General features: G+C 41.1%; 1 protein-coding gene across 5 annotated transcripts; it reads left to right on the top strand.

The window, feature by feature from the left end:
• The first annotated feature begins 32 nt into the window (after positions 1–32).
• On the top strand, positions 33–26,641 carry Fcrla (Fc receptor like A). 5 transcript variants are annotated; one of them, XM_087190880.1, is made up of 6 exons: positions 33–4,042; positions 16,627–16,994; positions 20,020–20,217; positions 21,441–21,707; positions 22,166–22,450; positions 23,347–26,641. In XM_087190880.1, exons 2-6 carry the CDS (start codon positions 16,916–16,918, stop codon positions 23,628–23,630), a joined length of 1,113 nt encoding a protein of 370 aa, XP_087047006.1. In that variant the 5' UTR covers positions 33–4,042; positions 16,627–16,915; the 3' UTR covers positions 23,631–26,641. The 5 variants fall into 5 exon arrangements, with proteins under 5 accessions (XP_087047006.1, XP_087047004.1, XP_087047008.1 ...); XM_087190878.1 differs by lacking the exon at positions 33–4,042 and adding an exon at positions 8,895–11,535; XM_087190882.1 differs by lacking the exon at positions 33–4,042 and adding an exon at positions 8,905–11,535 and having other exon boundaries at positions 16,627–16,806.
• Positions 26,642–26,786: the final 145 nt, after the last annotated feature.

Below are 26,786 nucleotides of genomic sequence, written 5' to 3'. Positions count from 1 at the left end.
GAAGACAGATGGGGATTTGGACTATAGGGTGAGTGCCCCATTTCTTAAAACTGAATTCTTTTCTTCCAATGCACTTGTATGCTTGTTTCCATGTCTTCTTCCCTTTTCTCCTATGGCAAACAAAACAATCACTTTATTTTGCAACACAAGTTCTTAGGAAGTCAAACCACAAATGAGTCCTCACTAGAGAATGCTGACTTCCTGCTCTGCTATTTACTCCCATGGTAGCTACTGGAAGGTTGTGACCTCAGAGAAGCCATCCCTGGTAGGTTACCAACATGACTGTGGCATTCTTGGGAATTTGGTGAGTGTCCTGGAAAAGACTTCATTTTCTGTGCATTATCACAATATCATTGTGAAACATTTTTCTTGCATTTAGGATTTTTTCAACTTCCTTTGTTGGGTAGTTATCTTAGTTACTTTCTTATTGCTGGAATAAGATATCTGACACCCACAAGTTAAAGGAGGAAAGATTTATTTTAGCTCACAGTTTGTAGAGGTTTCAGTTCATAGTTGTCTGGCTCCAAGGCAGAGTAGAATGGAAGGGTAGAGGAGAAACAGTCCATGGCATGGCAAGCAGGAAGCAGCCAGCAGCACGGAGCCTTCCTTTCTCTTTTAGCCCATACAGGCTAAAAACTAATTGATTGGTGCTATCCACATCCAGGGTGGGCCTTCCCATTATCCACACCAAGAACTATGCTAAACCAATCAGTGGACTAATTTGGTTATCTCACACCCTTAATCTATATTCACACACTGTAGATCCAGCCGTGTCTGAAAAGCCCCACTTATGAGTGCATGAGGCCTTGGGGTGACATCTAAATACAAGGCATAACAGTAGTATCCATAGATTTCTAAGATACTCACTCTCTGTGGTCTCACAATCACATTTTGCTTTAGAATTCAGAGAGTTTTAAATTATTAAGCATTAAAAATTCTTCTTTTGGGGGCTGGGGGTTTAGCTCAGTGGTGTTGCCACCTGCCTTGCAGGTGCAAGGACCCAAGTTTGAACCCCAGTACCAAAAAAAAAATTCTCCTTTTTGGTATGTATATTTAATATATATTAATGCATATGTGGGATCATATTTTATATATGGTTATGCAGTTAGCTTATTTATTTATTTTGGTACCAGGGATCAAACTTGGGACCTTGCGCTTGCAAGGCAGGTGGCAGAACCATTGAGCTAAATCCCCAGCCCCTTACTTTGTTTAACAATACTTTGTGGAGCTCTTTCCAAGGAAGTATTTTCTTTTTAAGGATAATATAGTTTTCCATAGTACAGATACTATGCTAACATTTAAATGTTTCAAACTTTTCATTATATTCCACAATGGACAAAATCCTTGGATGATATTTTGGCTGCATGTGTGGATATCTCTGCAAGTTAAATATCTAGAGAAGAATTGCTCAAAAATATTCTTATATTGTTATTTACAGGCTCTCTCAAAATAAATTAGGTTTCCTACTTCCTGACACCCTTGTCAATGTAGGGCATTCTTAGGGGCTGGGAATTTAGCTCAGTGGTTTGCTGCCTGCTGTGCAAGTGCAAGGACCCGAGTTCGATCCCTGGTACCAAAATATAGGGTATTCTTAGTTTTTGCCAATTTATTATAATGAGGTGTGTTAATATTCTATACCCATCATTAACTCCCCCTTATTTTGGAACAGAGCCCAATTTTACATTGGCACAATGGTTCTCCCTGCACCCTCAGTCCATGTGAGTAGGTGGTTACCTTATCTCTGATTCCTGAAGAGAACACACAGCCAAGCTGGGCCAAGCAGGCTCTGTTTCCCTGGGGTTTAATCTTGAGCAGAGTAGTGCTAAGACTGAAGGCAGGTGAAGTTCATTCATCCCAGTTGCACTACCCAGATGAGACAAACTTCCTACCTCCATGAATCTGCACTATTTCTTGTAATTTCTGAGATCCTTCAAAGATGAGTTGATTGGTATCATGGCTGGAAAAGCTTTATCTCTGTTTCAGCGAGACTCCTGGGTGGCCAGGTTTTACTCTTAGTTAAGATAAACTACACTAATCCCACTCTTAGCAGTGGGATTTATAATTTTATGCTATTTAAAGTCTGAAACTTGACAGGTGATCCCCCCAGGATCAGTTTCTCTACTGGTAGTTTTTTTCCAAAGAGCCCAATGGGTTAAATTGGCTGGGTTGTGTACATGGCCAGGGTGCATACAAACCCCTCTGGGAACTTCTGCCTTGAGCTTGTAACCAAGATTCCTGGCATGGATCTGAGTGGTTCAATCCAGACTCAAAATACAAATAAAGTCAGGTGACAATAAGGACCCTGGGGAGTTTCAGCAAGGCTTCTCCTGAACACTCTCCCTCTTACTACTATTACTATGTTTTTCTTTCTTCCATGATATCTATCATTATATGTAACTATCAGGTATTTTTTGAGATATTTACAGTCATACACACTAAAATAGAAAGTCAATGAGGCCAGAGTGTTTGCCTTTATTGGCGTGTTCCGGGGACTAGAACAATGCAATAACTTTGTGTTGAATGAATCAGTGAATGAAACTTTTCGTTTACAATTTCTTTGTTATATGATAGGCTTAAATGCTATGGTTTGAATGCCCCCCCCAAAATGTGTGGCAAACCTAATTACCAATGCAGCAGAGTTAAGAGGTGGCCCCTGATGAGAAGTGATTAGACTCTGAGGGTCTTTATAAAAGGATGAGTTTGGCCTCTTTCTCACCCTCTCTCACCCTCCCTTTATACTTTGGCCATGGGATGATACAGCAAGGAGGCCCTCACTAGATGTTGGCCCCTTGACCTTGGGCTCCCCTGTCTGCAGAAGATGAATTGAAAAATTATATCTGACAACTATAAATTACCCAATTTGTGGTATTTTGTAATAGCAGCACCAAGAAAGCTTTCTTCACTTTAAGAGTTTGAAAATGTAACATATTTATTGCCTTTTCTTGAAATCTTACTGAATTTACCCAGCACTCTTAAATGCTTTAAAAATATCTTAAAATAAGGGCTAGAGATGTCACCCAGTGGCCTACCGTGCGTGAGCCCCTGGGTTCAATCCCCACTATTGAAAAAAAAATTAATTTATTTAATACAATTGGAACTTATTTTTAGATTTTGTATAAGGTAAGGCCCAAACACAATTTTTTCCATATGGAAGTTAATTATCCTAATGTCATTTATGGAATAAGTCAGTGATTTGAAATGCTATATTTATCATTCTAAATTCACAAATATAAGTTTATTTTTGGCCTCTCTTTTGTAACATTGTTCAATTTGTCTATTTCTGGATCAATAGCACATTTTTATCTATTGTAACTTTAGAGTGTACTTTTCTATATAGAAATTCAAATTTTCTCTTTTTTTTTGGTTTCAAAATTTTGCCTGCTACCATTTTGCTTCTCTTCCAGATGGAATTTAAAATTCCATAATGTCACTACGATTTTGGTAGAATTATATCATATGTCTAGGTTGTTAAAGTTTGACATCTATATTATATTTAGATTTCCTAAGTGATAGCTCTTCATTCCCAAGTGTTAGCAATGATAGAATTCTATATCATATGGGCTTGGTACTTTTTGCAATAGATCTCTGACAAAATTTTTGTTCTTCTGTCATTATTATTATTTTTTTCCTCTCCTGTCATTATTGATCTGGTTAGAATTTCTCTTTTTTGGAGTCAATTTTGAAAAGGCTTACTTTCCTGGGAAGTTCTAAATTGTATTAATATGTGGTAGTACACTGTGTTTTTTTCTATATTTTTAAATAATTTATGTGTTTATACATACGCCTCCCTCTCATTCCTAGCTTGTTGGTTTTCTTTCATCAGTTAAAATGACTTCAGTTGGAAAAAACAGGAAATCATGATTCTACTTGGTTTAAATAATAAGGAAACATACTATCTTGCATAACAAAAAGTCCAGATATAGAGTATCTCTACATCAGGATTTCGGTTCTGCTTTCCTGCAATTTTCTGGGCACTTCCTTTATGTTAGCAACAACATGATTATAGCAGTTCTGAACATTCCCCGGTATCTAGGAAAAGAAGGTAAGCCGGTCAGTCCTGATTGTCAACTTGAACAGATTAAGATATACCTGGAGGGGTGATTGGATTGCAAGGGTACTAACTTCCTTGATGGGTTAACCCATTGATGAGTTTATAGCTGAATGGGCTATGAGAGGTGGGCTCTGGTTGGAGGAAGTACGCCATAGGGCCATGGCTTTGTGGACTATATTTGGTCCCTGGCACCTTTCTCTCTGGCTCTTCCCCTGTTTTCTGCTTCCTGGATGGCATGAGATGGGGAGCTTTTCTCCACCATGCCCTTCTGCCATGATGTTTCTACATTGGAGCCAGCCAATCATGGACTGAAACATGTGAAACCATGAATCCAAAACAAACCATTTCCTTCTTTAAGCTGTGTATGCCAAGCATTTCTTTTCTGCATGAAAAGCTGACTAACAGAGAAAGGGACTGACTACCTCTTTTATATGTCTCTTGAGAGTAAAATTTTCTGAGAAACTCTCCAGTAATCTTCCCATCATATTGTATTGTTCAGGATGGGCCATTCCTAAATCACTTACTAAAAAGGAGACCCAGCCTACCATAACTTAAGTAGCTTAATCATTTCAAGTGGAATGAGTGTTGAGAGTCAACCACTATATTTCTGTTCATCTTAATCAGACTTGCCAAAGATTTTATTAGCCTTGTTTCAGCTTTTGACTTATTGATAAAATACTTTGCCTTTTATTTGCTTTTGAATGTATTATTTCTTCTTTATTTAGATGTACTGTGTTATTTATTTCTAAATTTTTATTTTCAAACAAATTATGAAAAGCTGTAAATTTAATGCTATTTTGGCCACATCCCTTTGATTTTTATATGCGTTATTGTCAATATTGTTTCTTTTCTTTTTTTTTTTTTAAACAGGATCTCACTATTTAGTTCAGGCTGGCTTTGAATTCACTATGTAGGCCAGACAGGCCTCAAACTTATGGTGATCCTCCTGCCTCAGCCTCTGGAGTGCTCGGATTACAGGCATGCACCAGCACACCCGGCTATTCCTATCAATGTTATTTCTAAACAATCTATAACTTTAATTTTATTTTCTCCTTCCCCAAGATTTATTTAGAAGCATTTTATTGTTCTTCTTTGCTTTGTCTTCAAGAAGGAATGAATACTATTTTTTTAAATGTTTCACTCAAATTGCACAGTAAATGTGGCCTGCGTGATTTTTCTGATTGTGAATATCTTTAAATGTATGTGTAAAGAATCCTTTAGTTTTAAAATAAAATTTTATTTTGTAATACACATTTGATTTGAATTATATGATCAAATGCAAGAAATGATTGTTTCATATTCCTTCCCTCACATCCCCTCAGTCCTTCCCCCCAGAGGTAACCATTTGCAACTCTTTTAAGTAGAATACATCTTCTGCTAGTTTACCACCATATTTCCAAACAATGCAATATGATGCTATTTCTTCATTTGTCGGCATAAGATATTATCCATGATTTCCCACTATAGAACATGAGGACACTTTTTTTTATACAATGCTAACTCACATCCAATCCACTTTTCCTACCAAGTATAGTAGACCCTTGAGCTACAACCAGCCTGGCATATGAACAACTTGGCTTATGACTGACTGGAATTTTAGTTTTAACTTTCAACCAAAGTCTTGAGTTATGACCCAAATGATAGCCGCTGCGGTTCCAGTTGGTCTCAGATACAGATTTAACCCTTAAGGGTTCTGGAAGGAACATTACAACATCCTTTCTTGTGTGGGGTTAATTGAGAGCTCATGGGGGCGATTTCTCTCTAAGGACACTGAGATCTGCCTGGAAGAAAGTATGGTCTAAAATTATACAGGAGAGAGACTTGAAGCCAATTGACCAACTTGAGTCACAATCAGCCCTTGGGGATGAATTGAGTTCGTAAATCAAGGGTCCATTGTACTCCCTTGTAGCTTTATCAAAACCTTACAAATACTGTTTATTATTGAGACAATGTTGTCTGATTACATATCCTTTTTTTAAGCAATCTTTTTCCCCCGTAGAGATAATGAATGCCTCATTTTGTCATTTGCTTAGTTTTCTGTTTGTTTTGTTAGCTTTTCCTAAGATTTTTTTTTTTTTTGGTACCGGGGATCAAACTCGGGACCTTGCGCTTTCAAGGCAGGTGCCGGAACCACTGAGCTAAATCCCTGGCCCTTTCCTAAGATTTTTTAAAGTGTTCCTGATATTACTGTTATTTTCCATGTGGTAAAATGCATCAAGTGGTTTTTATGTTTCTTACTCTTTCTTTTTCTTCAGCAACATGTCCCTCCTAGAGTCCAGACCTCGTGCACAGCTGTTTTCCTGGGACTTTTCTTCATCGGTCTTTGGCATTAAACCCCCTATTTCCAGAATCTTACATCTGCTTATTTCTCGGTATATTTCTTTGCTTGGCTAGAGCACGTATGCCAGAGACATCCTTAAACAAGATGCATGTGTGGCATAGCAGCTGCCACGGGTGCCCTACCCGAGATTCGCTCATCTCACTTGAATTCACCTACAGCTGCTGGCTGGGTCAATGCCTGAGAATTAAACCACGCTAGGGTAAAATTAGTCACTCTGTGTAGGAGAAAGGGCTTAGAGTGTAACTTCTCCTTAATCTGACTTTACAACTATCTTTTCATTTTCAAAATCATTTCTATCCATATCTTTTATGATACATGATCCTTCGAGTTTCGGAAGCTTTCCTAGGGACTTCCAGGAAAATTAGCTCGTTTCTTGTTAGCATTTCTCTCTTTAGGGAAATTAATTCAATTCCCTGTAACAACATGGCCACAATTTCTGCTCATCTCAACCTTACTTCCGAGATACTGGACAAAGTATTATTGTTAAATGGGTGAAGGAAAAAGAGACCTCTTTATATCTGTTTATCTTAATCAGACATGCCAAAGGTTTATTTTATTGGTCTTTTCATAGAATTGCCTTTGAAATTCTTTAAATTGCCTTCCTTTTGCTTTCTATCTCACATTTTGTAGTCTCTCTGAATTTTGTAATAATTTTTAGCCTGAACAATATTCTTATTTCTAATATTTTTTTCTTTTAAGAGGTGAGGTCTTGGTATGTTACCTAAGATGGAATACAGTAACTTTTCACAGAAGTGATCCCACCACTGAAACAGTTTGGTAATCCAAATGGCAAAATGCATTATAGCCCCAATTCCTGGGCTCAGGAGATCTTCCTGACTCTTCATCCTGAGTGGCTAGGATTATAGGTGTGCACCACTGTACTTGGACTCATACAGTTTTAATTATTCTAGCTATGCAGTCAGTCTTGAAATAATTTAGACATTCCTCTCATTTTATTCCTTTTCAAAGTTGTTTTAGCTGTTCTAATTCCTTTGTGTTTCTATGTACATTTTAGAAAAATGTGTTTAAATCTACAAAAAAACTCACTAGGATTTTGACCTCTATATTAGTTTGGGCAGAAATGTCTTCTTTATGATGTTGAGTTTTCCAATCCACAATAATCATAGGTCTCTCCACTTATTTAGATTTTTAAAAAATATTCTTCCATTGATATTGTATAGTTTTCCTCACAAAAGGCCTGTATATTTATAGATTTAGATTTGTATTTCTTTTTTGTGATTGTAAGTGGTAATGTGTTTCTAATTTCTTATTTTTTTGGTTCTGGGGATCAAACTCAGGTCCTTGCGCTTGCGCAGCAGGCGGCGAAACCACTGAGCTAAATCTTCAGCCCTTGTGTTTCTAATTTCAGAGTCCATATGTTCATTATTGACATATAGAAATACAATTAATTTTTTTTGTTTTGTTTTGATTTTTTGAGACAGGGTTTCACTATGCTCCAGGCTGGCCTCAAACAGACGAGGCTGGCTTGGAAGTGGTGATCTTCCTGCTTCAGCCCCAGAATGTTAGGATTACAGGCATGCACCACCATGCCTGCCAATTGTAGGCGGTTTTTATGGATTCTTGGGATTTCCTATGTAGATAATTATGTCATGCATGAGTAGTGGCATTTTTTATTTGTCTTCCCAATCTTTTTTTTTTTTTTTGGTACTGGGGAGGTATCGGGGATCAAACTCGGGACCTTGAGCTAGCGAGGTAGGCAGCAGAACCACTAAGCTAAATCCCCAGCCCTTGTCTTCCCAATCTTGATACCTTTTTTTTTCTGACTAGAATTTCTAGTCAAAATTCAAGGAGTGAGTTGAAAAAGAGTGATGGGAGCAGACTTATTTCCAATCTTGGGAGAAAAGCCTATGGTCTTCCACTGTTAAATATGGAGTTAGCTGACAGTTTCTGTAGATGTTCTTTTTTTTTTTTTTGTACCAGGGACTGAACTCAGGACCTTGCGCTTGTGAGGCAGGCAGCAGAACCGCTGAGCTAAATCCCCGGCCTGTAGATGTTCTTTATCAAGTTGAGGAAGGTCTCTCTTATTACCCTCACCTTTATTTTCTCTCTGTGTGTGTGTGTGGTACTGGGGACAGAACCCTAGGAGTGCTGAGCTACATTTATTTTCTTTTTAAATTTTGAGATGGTCTCACTAAGTTGCCCAGGCTGGCCTCGAACTTTTGATCCACCTGTCATAGGCTCCTAAATAGCTGGGATTACAGACATGCTCCACCATGCTCAGCACTGAGACTTTATATAATTTTGTTGAATGCTATTTTTTAAAATTGATCGTGCTAGGGATTGAAGTCTGGGGATTGAACTCAGGGCCTTGTGCATGCAATGCAAGTGGTTTATCACTGAGCTACACTCCAGTCACTTGAATGCTCTCTTTCTCTTTTTTTAATCCTGTGACTTTCTTTAGCCTTTTAAAGTAGTAGATTACATTGATTGATTTAAAAATACTAAACCAGTTTTGTATTCCAGAAATAAATCCCATTCAATTATTATGTATAATTGTTTTTATTTTTACTAGATTTTCTTTGCTAATATTTTGTGAAGGATTTTTGCCTCTCTATTCATGAGAAATTTTAGTCTGTTGTTTTGTGTGTAGTTGTGTATGTGTATTTGTGTGTGTGTTAAGCCTATATTTGTGTTTGGCCCAGGTCTATCTTGGCATGTGTTACATGGGCACTTAAAAAGAATGTGTATTCTTTGTTTGGCTTTGGTGTCAGTATAAACTAACTTCCTAAAATAAATTGAGAAATGCTCCATGATCCTCTATATTCTGAAAGAGATTGTGTAGAATTGGTGTTAGTTCTTCTTTAAATGTTTGGTGGAATTCTCCAGTAAAATAATCTAGGCCTGGAAATTTCTTTTAATAAAAATAGTTTAAAAATTATTAATTCATATTCTCTTATAATCATAGAGCCATTTAATGTTCAATCTCAATGTGAGTGAAATGTGGTAGTTTGTGTTTTGTTTTGTTTTAGTACCAGGGATTGAACTCAGGCCCTTGCGCTTTCAAGGCAGGCAGTGGCACCACTGAGCTAAAATCCCAGGCTGGTTTAACTTAATATATATTCAATGAGCACTTGAAAAGAATGTGTATTCCCCCTTGTTGCCTTTGCTCCTTTGTGCGTACCATGTGGTTTCTCATCTGTGATGCTTGTTTGCCATCCCAGCCTTGGAGCTAGCTGATTATGGACTGAAACCTCTACAAACTGTAAGCCAAATAAACCCCTTCCCCTTTAATTTTTGGTGCTGAGTATTTTGTCTCATCAACAAGAGAAAAGTAACTAACACAGCAATTTAGTACCAGAGAAGTGGGGGGGTTGCTGTGACATTACCTGGCCATGTGGCTCAAAAGCCTTTGGAATTGGATTGTGGGTAGGGGAAGAGTTAGGAAAGATCCAGAGATGTTGGCTTTAGAGAGTGCTGGAATGCTGTAGGCTGTTTTGTATGGGAGATTCTGGTCAGATCTTAGAAGACCAGAAGGCCAATAAAGACCAGGATCAGGAGGTTTCTGCTAAGAAGAAGGACTGCATTGGCTGTTGGACTCCAGATGATGTGGACTCCAGATGATGGCTTGGCAGAACATTTTGTTTGTGTCCAGAGACTTTGCCTGAGACGGAGATTAGGGGTGGTGGACTAATTAATCTTGAAGAAGAGATTTCAAGGCAGTCGAATATTGAGGCGATGGCATGGCTACTGTTGGGCACTTTTAGCCAGATCTATATTGGGAATTAAGAGCAAAGAGCCCAGCAGAATAATCTAAAATGTTTTGAATTTGGCCAGAAAGGAAGCTCCAATAAAGTTTCATCCTGCAAAGACAGAACAGAGGAGATCTTGATTGCTGAGAAGGAACAGGAGAATAGAAAAGATGGCCTGAGGGCATCATAGGAAACAGCAGGATTTCACCCTTTGCAGCCTCAAAATTGCAAAAATGAAAGACTTTGCTTTGAGAAGGAAGCCCCAGAGCATCATGTTCCAGAATGGCGGTTGGCCTAGGGAAGTTGTTCCAAAATGGCAGTGGACCAAAAAAACAAAACAAAAACAAAATGTCAGTGGCCTAAGGAAGTTGCTTCAAAATGGTGGTTTAGGGAAATTATTCCTCAGGGTTTGATTCATAGGCACTGGAAGGAACCCTGGCTACTGCTCCAGCTGGCAGTAGACCACGTGACGCTGGTTTTAGGTGCATGCAGAATGCAAGAGTTGTGGGCTCAGGAAGGCTTCCACACAGGTTTCAGAAAAGGGCTTGGGAGGCCAGGCAGAGTGCCCCTGAGAGGGCAATGTGTGAAGCTGTGAGTGTGAAGCCAAAGGTGCAGTGGAGACCCCAGAAGTTTGGAGAAGCCAGGAGTGTGGATTGTCTGAGGAAAACTTCAAAGAGGGAGCAGAGCTGGCCCAAGAAGGAAGTCATGGGAGCTACAACTACCGGAAGTGCCACAGGGGCAGAGCCACCCAAGCCCTTTGGAGTTTACAACTTGCCACAGATTGTCTTGGATACTGGAAGTGGAACTGTGGAATGTAATGTTTGGTTTGCTGGATTTAGTTTTACTTTGGTCCCATTTCTTTGTGTCCTTCCTGTTTGTACCTTTTGAAGTGGTAATGTCTATCTGGTGCCACTGAATGTTGGAAATGTTTGACTTTCTTTTCATTTCCACTGGAGCTTGCAGCTAAGATTTTGAGTTTGCCTTAAATCTCAGAGGAGACTTTGGACTTGGACTTTTCAGCAATGCTGAAACTGTTAGGACTTTGGCAACTCTTAGAGACAGACTAACTGCTTTTTTGCATAAAGGATATGCATGAGTCTTTGGGGGTCCAAGGGTGGAATGTTATGGTTTGTGTTTAGATTTCCCCCCAAAGCCTCACACAGATGAAGTGGAACTTTCTTTCTCAGAGGTGGCTGAATCTGGAATGTGTGATGCTGGGATTAAAGGCCTGTGATTACTAAACCACTACACACAAGTTAGTGGTTTAGCACCACCCTAATCCCGGAGGTCTGGATAAAAGAGGTAGAAAGACATGGTGAAGGCCTCTTGTTACCTTTGCTACTTTGTGCGTGCCATGTTGTTTCTCTTCTCTGATGCTTGTTTGCCATCCAGCCTTGGAGCCAACCAATTATGGACTGAAACCTCTATGAACTGTAAGCCAAATAAACCCCTTCCCCTTAAAAAAAAAAAAAAAAAAAAAGAATGTGTATTTCACTATTATTAGATGGAATGTTCTCTAAATATTGATTATATTTTGTTGGTTAATAGTGTTGAATTTTATATTCTTGATGATTTTCTAATTGTTCTATCAATTGTCAAGAAAGGGGTATTGTATCCTTCAATTATAATTGTGAATTTTCAGCTTCTTTTAGTTCTACCATTTTTGCTTCACATATTTGGTAACTCTCTCGTTTGGTGTATACACATTTAGGATGTTATTTTGGTAGTATCACCCTTTTATCATTATGCAAAGTCCTTTTTCATCTCTGGTACTTTTCGTGCTCTGGAGTCTACTTATCTGATTTTTATTTATTTATTTTTTTATATCTTTTTTTTGGTACTGGGGATCGAACTTGGGTCCTTGCACTTGCACAGCAGGTGGCGAAACCACTGAGCTAAATCCCCGGCCCTACTTATCTGATTTTTAGTGGGTGATAATGCCACAGGTTTTTAAAAATTAATTGTTTATTGGTACATTTTAGATATACATAATGATCACATTCCCCATAGGGAATTTGTACCTGTACATGATATAGCTTGCTGCTTCTTTTTTTCCCCTGTTCCCCTCCCCTGCCTTCAACCCCTCTTCCTCTCATTTACAAAAGCTTTAAAAAGGGGGGAAGGAGAAAGGAAGAGAAAAGAAAAAAAAATGAGAAAAGAAGGAAAAAGTGGAAACAAAGCCACAGGTTTTTCTTTTATCTTTTTCTTTTCTTTATTTTATGTGTTACTGCTGGAGTAGAGCATGTATTTATCATCTAAATGTTTCCAGTCATGCTAGGCTGACTTTCTCCTTGTCCTCTGGGTAGAGAGAGTAGACTTTTACTGGCAGATTTTTGTTTATTTTGTCATTTCTGGGTTACTGGATTTTCCAGCTCCAGGTGTGGTATACACAAAGCAAAAAGAAAACCCAGGGAACTCGCTGACCTGCTGTCCCTCGGGCCCCAAGTCCCTAGCTGGTCTGGCTTCTTCTCCAGTTTTTTAGAGCCTTCTTATTTTTGTGGTATATATAATGTCCAATGTCTTTAGTTGTACTTTGCAGGACGAATAAGGAAAGTATTTCTACTACTCATTCTGAGAGGAAGAAATTGGAAAGCCTTGTATTTGCAATATACATATTTAAACTCATGTTTTCTATCAGTACATACAGTCTGTGGCTTATATCAGTTATAGTCTGTACCCCCTCCACTTCTTGGAGGGAAACACCCAGAAGAAAATAAGCCCAACTATCTATAAAAGAAGTCTCTAAGTGGAGGACTTACAGATGATTTTAATTTATTTCCTTTTCTGTGTTGTCTATATTTTCTACAATAAGCATGTATCACTGTAAATAGGATTTGGAAGCTCAGGGGTATATGTAAATTATTTTGCTATTATTAGGTAAAATCCTATTATAGCTCTGTCATTTCTACCAATAAAATTGAGTTTCCATGAGCCCTTTTATTTTTTGCTCATAATGATAACCAATAAAATTTCAGGTTCTAACCTAAAATAATACAAAGTTTCATAACTAATAAAAGGAGTCTCAGAGATGTCCCATCTCCTTTAATCAAAAGAGGGAGGAGCATTGACCTTCTGCTTCAAGAATCCAGTTTGACAATGTGTTAAATGGAAGACTTTTATCAGTATCAGTATTATTTTCTAGGGCAAAATAGAGATTTTGGGCTGGAGATGTAGCTCATTGGTAGAGCATGTGCCTAGCTTGCACAGATCTCTGAGCTCAGTCCTCACACCAAAAATAAAAATAAAAACAGACTTCATAATTGTTTATGAACTTGTTCTGTTAATATCCATTTGTCCTTGGAAGTAAAATCTAATTAAGGAGGCCCTGTAGAACTCCTTTAAGAGTTGCCATAGCCCAAGAAAATTGCTTTCAAAAGAAACCTATAATTTTGTTTGGTTATCTTATTTCAAAATTTGTTGCCTGAGCAATAAGATTATAATTGATATCTTTGTGTTACTATACAGTAGAAATACTTATAAAATTACCTTGTCAAGTTAGAAGCAGATCATAATTACAATGAATAATAATCATCCTGAGTGAAAGTAGCCAAATCCCCCCAGAATATGCTGTATGATTCCACTTATATAAAACCTCAGAAAATGTGGTCCAAACTACAGTGATATGAAACAGATTTTTTTTTTTGGTACTGGGGATCAAACTCACGACCTTGTACTTGCGAGGCAGGTGTGGGGCCACTGAGTTAAATCTCCTGGCCTGATATGAAATAGATTCATGGCTGCCTCCAGAAGGTGAGTGAAGCGGAAAGAAGAACAAAGGAGCATACATTTTTAGGAGTGATTCATATATTTATTTTCATGATTGTGGCTATGGTTTCACAGGCACACACTTTTGTTCAAATTCATCCAAGTTATACAATTTAAATATTTGTATTTTATGTATGTTTATATACCTCAATAAAGTGATCTTAAAAACACAAGGTGAAGAAGTAAGCTGGGCCAGGGATTTAGCTCAGTGGTTCCACCGCCTGCCTCGCAAGTGCAAAGTCCCAAGTTTGATCCCCGGTACCAGAAAAAAAAAAAGAATGAGGAAATAATTTTCAATTTGTGGCTTACTTTTTTTTTTCGGTACCAGGGATTGAACTTGGGACCTTGTGCTTGCGAGGCAGGTGACAGAACCGCTGAGCTAAATCCCCAATAAAATTAACTTTTTAAAAAAGAAAATTGTTTGCTGTACATTGACTCACCAAAACATGTTGACAATTGCAAGTCAATAAGAAAATTCCACTCATGTGTATCTTAGAGAAAAACTCTTATACTACAAGCCATTTACATGTGTAGATGCAGTTTTTAATAGCAAAATCCCGAAAATAACTCACATGTCCTTTGTTAGTAGAATAATTTTTGACATAATCACATACTGGAACATTTGCTGTCATTAAAATTCGTTAGCTGTAATTGCACAGAGCTAGAAGTTGAAACTTAGGAACATTCTGTTGAATTAGAAAAAGAAATACAGTATGATTCCACTTAAAGGTTAAAAGTACAAAATTACTGCAACTATAAAATAACAGGCATGATAAATACAAGATCAGGAGGGTGATTGCTGATGAGCAGGGTAGACAATGCAATTGGACAGGCACCTACATGGTACTTCAAGGATAACAGCACTAATTTATTCCTTCTTCTGCAGGAGAGTACAAAAGTGTATATTACATTGTTATTCTTTATACCTTCTCATCATATGTATCCTACTCAATTAAAAATAAAGAAAAGATAAGCATTTGCCCATTGGTGACAGCCAGGAATAGCAGAGGAGGGCATCAAAGGCCTGACTGGGCTTGGGATGAAAGCTGGGACTTGCCCCATCGCCCTGAGTATTTTTGAGGTGATCCTAAAGGCAGAACTAACTCAGTAAACTGAATCTCACTCTCCATAAACACCTAGCCATTCCAATGCTCCCCCCTCCCCTGAATCACACCTATTCTAAATAGTTCATAGACCAGGCTTCAAGTGAGAAAAATTTCCCAGTGGATTTATGGTGATTGAAGTGTAATGAACATGATCTTCACATGAGGTTTTCAAAGTCTTCTTGCTTTCTGTATTGAGGGTGGGGTCCTGTTGGTGATTAATGGAGAGGTATAGGGGAGGGACTCTGTCTAGGGAAGACATGGCAAGAGTGGTTAAGGAGAGGAGATAACATGAGAAGAAAAAGACTTTTACGATTTTTTTTTTTTGGTACCGGGGATTGAACTCAGGACCTTGTGCTTGTGAGACAGGCACAGTGCCACTGAGCTAAATCCCCGGCCCAATTTTTATTTTTTTAAGAAGCCCTTAGTCTCTGTGTAAGCCTGAAGTTCTTTGTGTTATGGAGTTTTAGGGGTGAGGATGCATCTAAACACTTTTCATTTTGACTTTTTATTATGGCCGGCTAGACTTTTCTTCCTCTTTCAAGGCTGCTGAGTCTTTCACACTACATCAGCTGCAAGGCTGACTGCCTCACTGCCTTCCCCCACACCCATATGCAGTCACCTCTGGATTCCCTGGGGCCTCCTGCACAAAAACATATGCTTTTCAGTTAATGGAAAATTAATTTTAAATGCTTATTTTAGACTGAGAAAGATCCACTCTCCCTTGCCCATGCTGATCTTTGATTTTTGCACAGCTGAATGGTCATGTTGTCCCTCCCTCTGCCTGTAAACAAGACTGCCTTTCCCCCACTTCTGATGACTTGTCTCCCCTCCACATAATGTACTGAGGGCCTGCTGGGTGCTCTTGCTATGACAGGGAAGGAAAGATTGTAGTCCTTGTGAAAAGAGGCAGGGGACTCAGCCTTGAGGAGACCTCAACCAACCAGCAAACATGTGGAAGCAGAGACAATGGCCTCCCCTGAGGCCAGCTGGAGCTGAAGAGAGGTGCTGTAGCCTCTGTATCACCCTTATTCCTGAGGGTCCTCAGGTTTCTCAAGCTATCAGTTGCCTCCTGTCTCTAATTTCCTCAGGATCAGTGGCTTGAGCTTTGGCCATGAGCCTCAGCCTTGGGCTTGCTGCTAGGGCCCCTGGAAATTGGTTTTATTTTTTTCCTTTGCTCTTTCCCAAGGGACTCATCTTGCCTTGTACTCAGATTTCCGCTGAGACTGAACAGCCTGTGTCATGCTGCAGAAACAGAGAGCTGACTCCAGAGAAATTTGTGTAAAAAATTGTTTGGGCTTTGGATGGTCAGAGCCTATTGGGGACAAATCCGATATCTGCCTTGGTGTCATTACCAATCATTTCCCCCTGTATTTTTTTTTTTTTTTTTTTTTTTGGTACTGGGGATCGAACTCAGGTGAGGCAGATGACGGCACCACTGAGCTAAATCCCCAGCCCTTCCCCCTGTGTCTTGCTACATTCTAGTCATTAGAAACATGTGAAGTTTGGGATGGGTTGAGGCAGGGCACTTGAATTCTCACCATTGATTTCCCAGTGCTGTTCTTCAAGCAATTTCTCACCTTCTGTTCCCTCCCTCCTCCTGTTTTCTGTTGCCTCACTGGTGACCTGGATGTTTGTTGCATTGGTTTTTCCCAGGAAGCACATAAAACCCAGCTGATTGTCAGACATGCTTTGAAAGGGCTCTGAGCTCTGTAGGGGGATTCATGAACAACTGAGAGTGCTGCCATTCCATCCACAACCCTAAGGATGCACATGGTGCCAGAACCAACCTGGCCAAATCTGAATGATGACAGCCAATCACAAACTTGACAACAGGTGCGTGGAGATGAGACAGTTAGATTTACTTCTTCTTTTCTAATTTAAGAGGTTTCATGTTGAAAAAAATCAGTGTGTTGAGGTTGTAGGAGACCTCAGTGCAGGCAGCATGAAGCTGGGCTGTGCCCTCACAGCCTGGCCCCTCTACATGTCCCCTGCTATACTCTGGGCAGTGCAGATGTTACCAGGTAAGTACAGTGTTTGAGTGTTGGTGTGGGAATATGCCTGACTTTGGGAAAAGACCCAGAGGAAAGAAACATGAACTAACTTTGTCTCTCCAAAGAATCACTGTTCAGGGGGATCAAAAGATGAGGTATAAGAAAGTATGGTGTGCAAGACTGAATGGCTCTTTCTGAATATAAAAATATTTACGCCTTTTCCTTCTCAAAAGTCCCATCCAACTGCAATGCTTTCTCTAGCTACATCCTCAACTTTTACTTTTCTGATACAAGTTTTCTGAAAGACTGCTCTGCTCTTGCTGTCCCCACTTCCTCACGCCTCACTCTCTCTTCAATGCTTGCAGTCTGGCTTCTGCTGGAATCTGGTTTGCAAAGGGCACGATGATCTCCATACTCACTAGGTCCTTGATTGACACTTACTGCTCTTATCTTGCTGGACTCCTCTGCTGAACAGGGCACTGGTGATCGGTTTGTTTTTTTTTCCCCTTTCTTTCTTGCATTCTCTACTCCCTTGGCTCCCATGTCACCATTTCCCCTTGTACTACTTGCACCTCTCTTGGTCCCTTGGTAGCATCTCCTCTTCCCTTTAAGCACTAATGTTCTCTATAGTTACATCCTTGCTTCTCTACTCTTTTTTTCTTTTCACAGTCCCCTTCATGAGCTTATTATCTGTATACACTTTGCCACAATAACTGCATATGTAAGAGCCCTAAATTATACCTTCAGCTGTACCCAGGCTTTTGACTTTCACATTTATAGACGAAGCATGTCTGCCTCCAGGTCTCACAGACCCTGCAGTGAAATGTGACCAGAGATGGACTCACCAGTCATCTGGGCCCCCACTTCTTCTAATTCATTTTTCACTATTTCTGATCTCAGTTAATGGCAGCAGAATCCACCCCAAGCTCCGGGCCAGAAACCTGAGAGACAACTTGGCCTCTTCCTTTTCTTTCATTCTCCTTATCTGATCAAGCGTCGAGTTTGGCACATTTCACTTCTGACATTGTCTTCGAGCCAGTCGTTTCCTGAAACATCACTAATGCTGTCCTAAGTCACGTAGGACTTGGGCCAGTGCAGTGACTGCCTAACTAATCTGTCAGCCTGGTGTCCTGCAATGAATTCTGTGCTCTGCAGCCTGAGTTCCAAAACTCAAGCCTATCAGCCCAAACTCCTTGTCACTGCACACAAAAGCCGCCCAAACCTGGCACCTATTAAGCCTCTTCAGCATCTACTGCCACCTTCTAAGCCCCGTGACCTGTGCTCTAGAAAACCTCTATCAGCTTGCATTTGCACCTTCACAATCCAGACATTTACCTGTCTCCAAGGCTTTGCTTATCTTCTACTTCTACCTGAGATGAGCTCTCTCCATGGCCCCCTAGTCCCCTTCCCCTTAAAGACCTCTAGGTATCCTTAGGGATCTAACCTCAATGGCATCTTCTCTAAGAAGCCTTCGTTAAGCTCCTCAATGGCTGCCTGAGGTACCGCTCTTCATGCTGAAATAATCTTTTCACATACCCGTGTCTTCCACTACACTGACAGCTATGTGTGGGCAAGGACCACTTTAGTTTTGTGGCAAGAACTGCAGACTTGGAATCAAACATGCTAGTTTCAAACCTCTCTTCTAATTAGTAGTTCTATGTCACTTTGAAAAAGTAACTTTTAATATTTATGAATTCAGTCTTCTCATTTGTAAAGCATAAGGCGTACAGAGTGAAAAAATGCCTCGTAGCCCCTAAGACTTTATTTTTAAAAAGGGAAGAAGCCAGAGACCAGTAGAGTGACAGTGGGGAACTGAAAAGATGCAGCAGAGTAGTGAACAGAGCCAAGAGAAGATCAAAAGAAAACACCCGGTGTGACATGGTGTGAATAGGGAAGTAGAGGGAGCTTTGATAAGGGAAGTTACAAAGTCAAAGAAGCATCTTGGGCCAATGGGAGTGGAAGAGGACAGGGCAGTGGGTCAGGACAGGATGGAGTAAAGAACTGAGCACCTATGAATGGTGGCTGGTGGCTTCCAGGTGGCTGGAAGAGAGTGAAAGAGACAGAGGGGACAAGGAGCAGTTGCAGAGATGGGAGAAGTCACATTTACCTTGCCTGTGTCAATCATGAAGACAGGTGGTATGTTGGTGCGAGATCTATAACTACATTTCAACCCAGAGGCACAGTGTTGTTGCCTAGTTACCATACAGTGATGAAATAGGGGGCCGGGGTAGAGGGGAGGACACAGGAAGGGCTCTGTCATCACTAGGGGAAGTTCAAGCAGCAGAGGGCATCTGTTCAGATCACTGAAAACTGAAGACCTGATGGGACAGCAGAGAGGGAGGAGAGACACAGTGAGGTACTGAGAGCTCCTTCATGGATAAGCTAGTCTAGACTGAAGAGACACATTAACTATGGGAAAACAAAAGGATGAAAGAAAAGTCCCCAAGGAACCTCTGAGGACTGACCCAGACCCTATCTGCACAGTGGAGTGCAAAGAACCATGAGCTTGAGCTCAGACACACTTCCCTCCCTTGCTCCATCCTTTATTCTGTTTTTAAACTTTAGGTGTTTTAATGTACTTTGGAAAGCCTGTTTCTTTAACATTTACAAAACGGTGATGAATCACATGTCTGGAAAGATTGTGAAGATAAAATAAGATAATATACAAAAGTAGTGTGCAGCAGTGTGTGGTTCATGGAGAGCAACCCATGAATGTTAGAATCTAATGTCCATCTTTCCCTCTCTTGCCATGCCTGCCGGCTCTGGGGTCATGGCTGTCTTCGACCTCTGATTCCTGCACCAACAGGTGGATGTCATGCCAGTGAGTTCATCATTCTTTCAATCTCTCTTCTTTCTCTTCCCTGAACCACAGTCCTTTCACTGAGAGTGCCTGGACACCAGTGAGCCGAGGCCAAAAGCATCCTCCGGAGAGACCCATAGGTGTCTCTTGGAATAATGTATTTGATATCTCCCTCTTCTTGCTCTGAAAAGGACAATTCCCCCAGGAGAGAGGAGGAACCCTCACAGAGGCCCATTTCCTGTCCTTTCTTCTAAGCTACAGCATCATTTTCTGGCTGTCCCTCGTCCATGGCCTCTTCAGCTGCCATTTTGGAGATTCTGGAGTGTGAAGGATCTGTCAGCACCAAGGAGAGCAGCTGCCACGCCAATGATGATGGGACCAGCACAGAGGAAGCTGACTTTGAGGTCAAGGGCTACACTTTCAGCGAACCCTTCCATCTGATTGTGTCCTACGGTGAGGTCATGGGAAGGGCTGGCCAGTGTCCCAACCCCTTCTTCTAGTTCCACAGGTGACTCAGGAAAATGCCCCCAGGAAACTAGCCATGGCTTGAGGTACTGTCTTCACTGTCTCCAGACCCTACAAGCCAGGATGCCCTCAGTCCTAGGCCCTAGAGTAGGTCCATATTTGAAACTGGGTCAGTCTTGCAGGTAGGAGAGAGTGGTAAGAAATATACAGTGATACCTCAGTTGTCGAATGGCTCCAAGCTCGAACTTTCCACTTGAACAGCAAAGTTAGAAAAAAATCTACTTGGGTTTTGTAACTTTGCTCCATCGTCAAACTGAAAATCTGACTTGCAAAAACCTGTAGGGGCTGAGTCGCACATCGCAACTCGTCACAGACACAAAGGGGTGACGCTTCGGTCTAAGCGCTGCTCTCACCCAGACAACATATGGTGCTTTTGTGTTAGTGTGTTGGAACATTGGTCATTGTGCTTTTTTTTTGCACTTTATTTGCATAAAATATCATAACCATGGCTCCAAAGAAAGTTAGTGATTCCCTCAGTGAAGCTAAAAGGAAAACTGTGAGAAGTGCAATAGAGTTAAAGAAAGAAATCATTGTGAAACTTGGAAAGCTGTGGAAAAATGAATTTCTAAGTGTAATTTTGGGGCCTCAGAACCAATTATTTGGTTTTCCATTATTTCTTATGGGAAAAATATGCTCAGTTCTCAAACTTTTCGATTTGAACACTAATTTGGAACGAATTGAGTTTTACAACCAAGGTATCACTGTATAACTCTAAGTTTCTTTTTCTTTCTTTTTTCAATTTGTTGAGACAGGGTCTAGCTATATAATTCAGGCTGGCCTTGAGCTCACTATGTAGGTCAGACTGGCCTTTAACTGGCCTGTCATCCTCCTGCCTCAGCCTCCTGAGTGGTGGGATCATAGGTGTGCACCACCACACCTAGCTCATAGCTCTTAAATTTCAACCTGGAGGCAAAAAATTGTTCTATGTTTACAAGTTCTATCTGGGAGTAGGGGGTCAAGGGAAGGCAGGCGGGCAGAGGACTTTGATACTGCTAAGAAAAGTTCAAGGGACAGAGGGCATGATGGTAGATCTCTAAGGAGTGAGTTACCTGGACCCTTAGAGAAAGTTTAGGTGAATCTGTTGGGGGCATCACTTGGGGAGTTCCCAAGGGAGACAGTGGTTGATACTTCACTCTTGCTCTTGGTCACAGACTGGCTCATCCTCCAAGGTCCAGCTGCACCCATATTTGAAGGGGACTCACTAGTCCTGCACTGTCAGGCCTGGCAAGACTGGCCACTGACTCAGGTCACCTTTCACCGAGATGGCTCCGCCCTCGGTCCCCCTGGACCTAAAAGAGAATTCTCCATTGCTGTGGTACAAGAGGCAGACAGCGGGCACTACCACTGCAGTGGCATCTTCAGGAGCCCTGGTCCTGGGAGCCCAGAGACAGCATCTCCCGTGTCTGTCACAGTCCAAGGTGAGAGCTGAAGGTCATATGGCTCTGGCAGAATTGGGTGAAGAGGGACAGGGTGCTCAAAATCATCTTCCTTTGGCCTGGAAGTAGAAAGATTGTTGAAGCCTTGAGGTGCAGGTTGCTGGCAAATGCCTACTTTGGATTTTAGGAGGGTCAGTATCTCTGCCTTTCCAGTCATTCAGCCCCATGCAGAGTTCAGTGGGTTGCCTACCACCCACATCTACTTTCTGGTACTTGCAGATTTGATGTCTGAACAGTGGTCAGATTTGCCCATCTCCAGCTCTTTCCTAGTCCTGTGTACTTAGAGAGAGAGAGAACTTGAAAAGTACCAATGGATCTTTCTTAGAGGGCCCATTCCTGACGGAAATGAGAAAGAAAGTATGATTGATGCTTTGCCTCTTGCGGGTCTCCTGGAACATAGGATTGCTGACCTGTTCTTTCTTGCCTATCTTTCAACCCAGAACTGTTTCCAGCCCCAGTCCTCAAAGCCTCACCCTCAGCTGAGCCCCAAGAGGGAAGCCCAGTGACCCTGAGCTGTCAGACAAAGCTGTCCCCTCAGAGGTCAGCTACCCGCCTCCTCTTCTCCTTCTACAAGGATGGAAAGACAGTGCGAAGCAGGGATCTGTCTTCAGAATTCCAGATCCTCACAGCTTCAGTAGAGCACTCTGGGTCCTACTGGTGTGAGGCAGCCACAGAGGACAGCCAAGTTTGGAAACATAGCTCCCAGCTGGAGGTCAGGGTGCAGGGTGAGTTCCTATATTTGGTGCGCATGCGCATGCGCACGCGTGTGTGTGTGTGTGTGTGTGTGTGTGTGTAAATGTGGAGGGAGAGACAGGATGACTGGGTCCATGAGCTTGTGTTCAGTGAAAGAAAGGGAAGAAAGGACATAGAAGAATCAGGAACAACAATCCAGAGTCCCTGATGATGGAAGAAAACACCAATAGAGAACGGCTTTCTCAGACCATGGTGTACAAGACTAAGACTCAAGCCAGCCCTATCCTGACTGTCCCACAGAACTTAGAATCCCTATCTTACCTCTGGGTTTTTATAGAAATATTATATCTAGAATGAGGAATGGCATCTGTGGTAAATTCTGAGAGCTGCCATTAGGAAAGTTCTACTCGACCTAAAATACTGCCAGAGGAATTATCCAGGGTGATGAGGCTTGAAGCTGTGGAGGATGAAAATAATGAAAGAGCCTGGAGATTCTCATCCTGAATAGGAGGTAGCTCAGGGGGGACTGGGAAGAACATCCTCAAAAAGGTGAAGGCTGGCAAAAGAATGAGGAATTTGACTAATGTCATATACAACAAAGGAGTTGACCAATGATCAATTAGATTCTGTCTTAAAAGAAGAGAAATTGGTGAATAGTCACAGACATATAGTGTGATCAGGCTAATCATTGGAGCACAGGTAGCCAAGGTTCAGATGAAAACCTGGATTGGGGCCACCGCCTGCCTCACAAGTGCAAGGTCTTGAGTTCAATCCCTGATACCAAAAAACCCCACTTGGATTGGGAGTGACACTAGAGTCTTCAAGTCCCGCTGCCTTTAGGCTCCACAGCCACTTTCAGAGAACAAGAAAGATTGACATGAGAGTAGGGTCAGAGTCCAACTTCACTCTCATGTGTGCTACAATTCAGGTCCCTCCAGCTCTGCTGCCTCTCCCACCTTGAATCCAGCTTCTCAGAAATCAGCTGCTTCGGAAACAAGTTCTACAGAGCCACCCAGGCCTGTGCCTCCACTAGCCACCCCGACTTCTGAGGCCCCAGTCTTCTGCCCTCCTGACCCCCATCTGCATCACCAGATGGGCATTCTTCTCAAGCACATGCAGGATGTACGGGTTCTCCTTGGTCACCTGGTCACAGAGCTGAGGGACTTGTCTGGCCACCGGAAGCCTGAGACCACAAAGCCTCCTGCCAAATGAAAGTACATGAGTCACCCACGATGGGGCTCAGACACTCCCTGTAAATCCAGCTCTATTGTCGATTTCTGTCCTGCACATAGGCATAAATAGTTTTATAAGCTGTCCCAGCATCTTGTTAGAATAATGAAGGTAGGTGAGTACAAATAAATTTGTATGAAGTGATAGCTGGAGTTTAGCTCTAATTGTGTGTTCTCAACACGACAAGATAATTCTTCTCTGTCTAGACCAATAGTTACCTTTCATTGTCCCCACCATAATCTGGTGATTGAAAGAGAATCCATGCAGGTGGATTTAACACAGCAGTAGCAACTGGGCCAATTTAGCAGTGTTCCCTGGACATATTAGTCCTCACATGTGTGTGCTACTGGCATCTTGTAAGAAGCCAGGGGTGTGCTCATCCTCCTATAAAAGTACAGAACAGTCCCTCCCCGCAACAGAAGGTTACCTATCTCAAAATGTCAGTGGTGCCCAAGTTGAGAAACCCCTGCCTAACAAAGCTGATGTTGAGCTCTGGGAACAGCCTTTGCCTCTCCTAATCCTCAGTCTTCCCTCCCATCCTCCTTCAGCGAGTGTTAATCACGTGCTAGTATTTAGGTGGCCCTATGGTCTGAGTATTGGTTTTCCCGCAAAATTCATATGTTGAAATCCTAAGCCCTAAGGTGATGTTATTAGGAAATGGGGTCTTTGGGAAATGATTATGCCATGAGGGCAGAGCCCCTGTGATTGGGGTTGGTGCCCTTATAAAAAAGACCCCCAGAGCTGGCCTGCTCTTCTGCCATGTGAGGACACAGCAAGAAGGTACTGTCTATGAATTAGAAATTGAGCCCTCACCAGACACCAAATCTGCTGGCTCCACTTAATCTTGGCCTTTCCTGTCTCCAGAACTATGAGAACTAATTTCTCACCCAATGAGGGGCAGCCTGGCAAGCCCTACAGTAACCTTGGTCAGTGAGTTAGTGTACAATGTTATAATGGCCTCAGCCAATGAATGTTCGACCATCCTGCATTACGTGGTGATGTCTCCCACTGTGGCTTTTCTTTGTGGCATTTCTTTTACCTTCTTTCTCCCTTTTTGTTTTCTTTTGTGGTGCTTGGGATTGAACCTAGGGCCTTATGTATATATGCTCTATCACTGAGCTACACCTTCAGCCCCATAGATCACATATTAAGATTTGCTGTTAGGAAGAGTAAAAGGGAAGATGGATATGACAAAAATATGTGACATGTATGATGAAAATAACATATTGAAATCCAATGTTTTCTAAAATTAATCCATACTAATAAAGAATATATTTTTTAAAAGTTGGTGTGTTAGTGCATAGCTATAATTTCAGCACTCTGGAAGGCTGAGGAAAGAGGTTGGAAAATTTGAGCCCAGCCTGAACAACTTAGTGACTTAGTGAGACTGTTTCAAAATAAAAAATTTAAAAAAGGAATTGGGTGTGGTGGTGGACGTCTGTAATCCCAACACTCTGGAGGCTGAGGCAGGAGAATTGCCCTGATCTTGAGGCCAGCCTGGGCTACATAGTGAGTTCAGACTCAGTCTGAATTTCATGACGAGACCCTGCCTGTAAGTAAGTAAGTAAGTAAATAAATAAATAAATAAGTGGCTGAGGATGTGGTTTAGTGCAAAGGCCCTGGGTTCAATTCCGAGTACCACACACACACACACACACACACACACACACACACACACAACAATTATTGCTGGACTAGATTATTATTTATCTGTTTCCAAAGAGAAGAACTCATTCATCTTTCTGTTCCTAAATTAATTCTGTATATATAAGAAAATAATCCCTCAATTCCAGGTCATTCATTTTAATATTTTTAGTTAGATGTTTTTGAAAAGTCTAAGTAAACTGCATGTTTCTTCATTCTGTAATATATCTGTGAGAAGAAGCAACAGAATGGTTTTTCTCCTAGAAACAATGCTGTAACATCAGAACTTTTAATTTAAAAAACTTCTGAATTTGCATTAAATTTCTTTTTTCCTCCAAGCATTTATCATTGATATATAAAAAATATTTTTAAAGTATTCATGCTCAGGGCTGGAGTGTAGCTCAGTAGTAGAGCACTTGCTAGTGTATGCAAAGCCCTGGGTTTGATCCCCAACACCACAATAAATAAATAAACAAATTAATTAATTAATTAATCCTCAGAGACAGCATTAGCATCTCCACAGACCTGAAAGAAAGTGAAGATAATAAAGGGCACAAGCTAGGCTTCAGATCTGGAAGCCCACAATTACAGCCTCATGCAATTGTCAATACAATCAACATGAAAATTACATAATTTCAATGTATTTAATTAAAGGTTTAAAAAGCTAGCTGAGGAATCTATATGTAAATTTAACCACCCGTCAGATCCTTATTAACTCATTTATTACTTTTCTCTTTGGTAGACACAAAGAAATGACTACACCGAATGTTAATTGTTTTGTGTTAACCTGTTACTAGAAATAAACAAACTAGACAAGGATAATTTCATTTATGTGGACAATCTACCACCTCCCTGAAGGAAAGGTAATGTAATGCTGAGAAAGAGAAGAAAGAGAGAGCTAGAAATTCAGCTACTGTGAGTTAAGGGGACCAAAAGCTGCAGAGGAAGAGTGTGAGAAGTGCCTTCTTCCATGAAAATAAATTGTAAAAAGATTTTCCACTGTTTACTTAAAGTTTTGTCCCAGGGGTAGAATGAGGGAACAGAAACATCAAAGCAACCAGAAACAAACACCTAGGCCGATCACTAGCTGGCTGAGTGACAGGATGTGATGCTGTACATAGCTACAAAGTAGTTGGCCCAATTGCTGGTGCTGGATTGAAGACTCAGGGGCCTGGGGAAAGACATCTTAACAGACAGTTCACTAACTCAACTCCAGGGAGATCAAATCACTCTCAATTAACTGCAAATAGCAGGATAGCCCATAAAGCCTTTAAAAGGAGTTTAGGATCTCACAGAAATGAAGAAATAATATCTACTAAAAAAGAGCAAAAACTTTCAAAACAAAAACAAGCAGGAGCCATGGATTATGGTGCAAACATGGACAAGTCCAAGAACCGCACACATAGAACCAGTCTCCAAAATGACACAGACATGGCATCAGGAAACCTGGATCACAAAGACATGAACCTTTTAAGGAGGTAGACCTCGGGTTCC

Source organism: Heterocephalus glaber, unplaced genomic scaffold (assembly GCF_053883595.1).
Source record: "Heterocephalus glaber isolate CG9 unplaced genomic scaffold, H.glaber_assembly_v1.0 deba00001561, whole genome shotgun sequence".
NCBI classification, from domain to species: domain Eukaryota; kingdom Metazoa; phylum Chordata; class Mammalia; order Rodentia; family Bathyergidae; genus Heterocephalus; species Heterocephalus glaber.
Note: the sequence above shows the minus strand (reverse complement) of the source record. Positions and strands in the feature narration are given on the sequence as shown.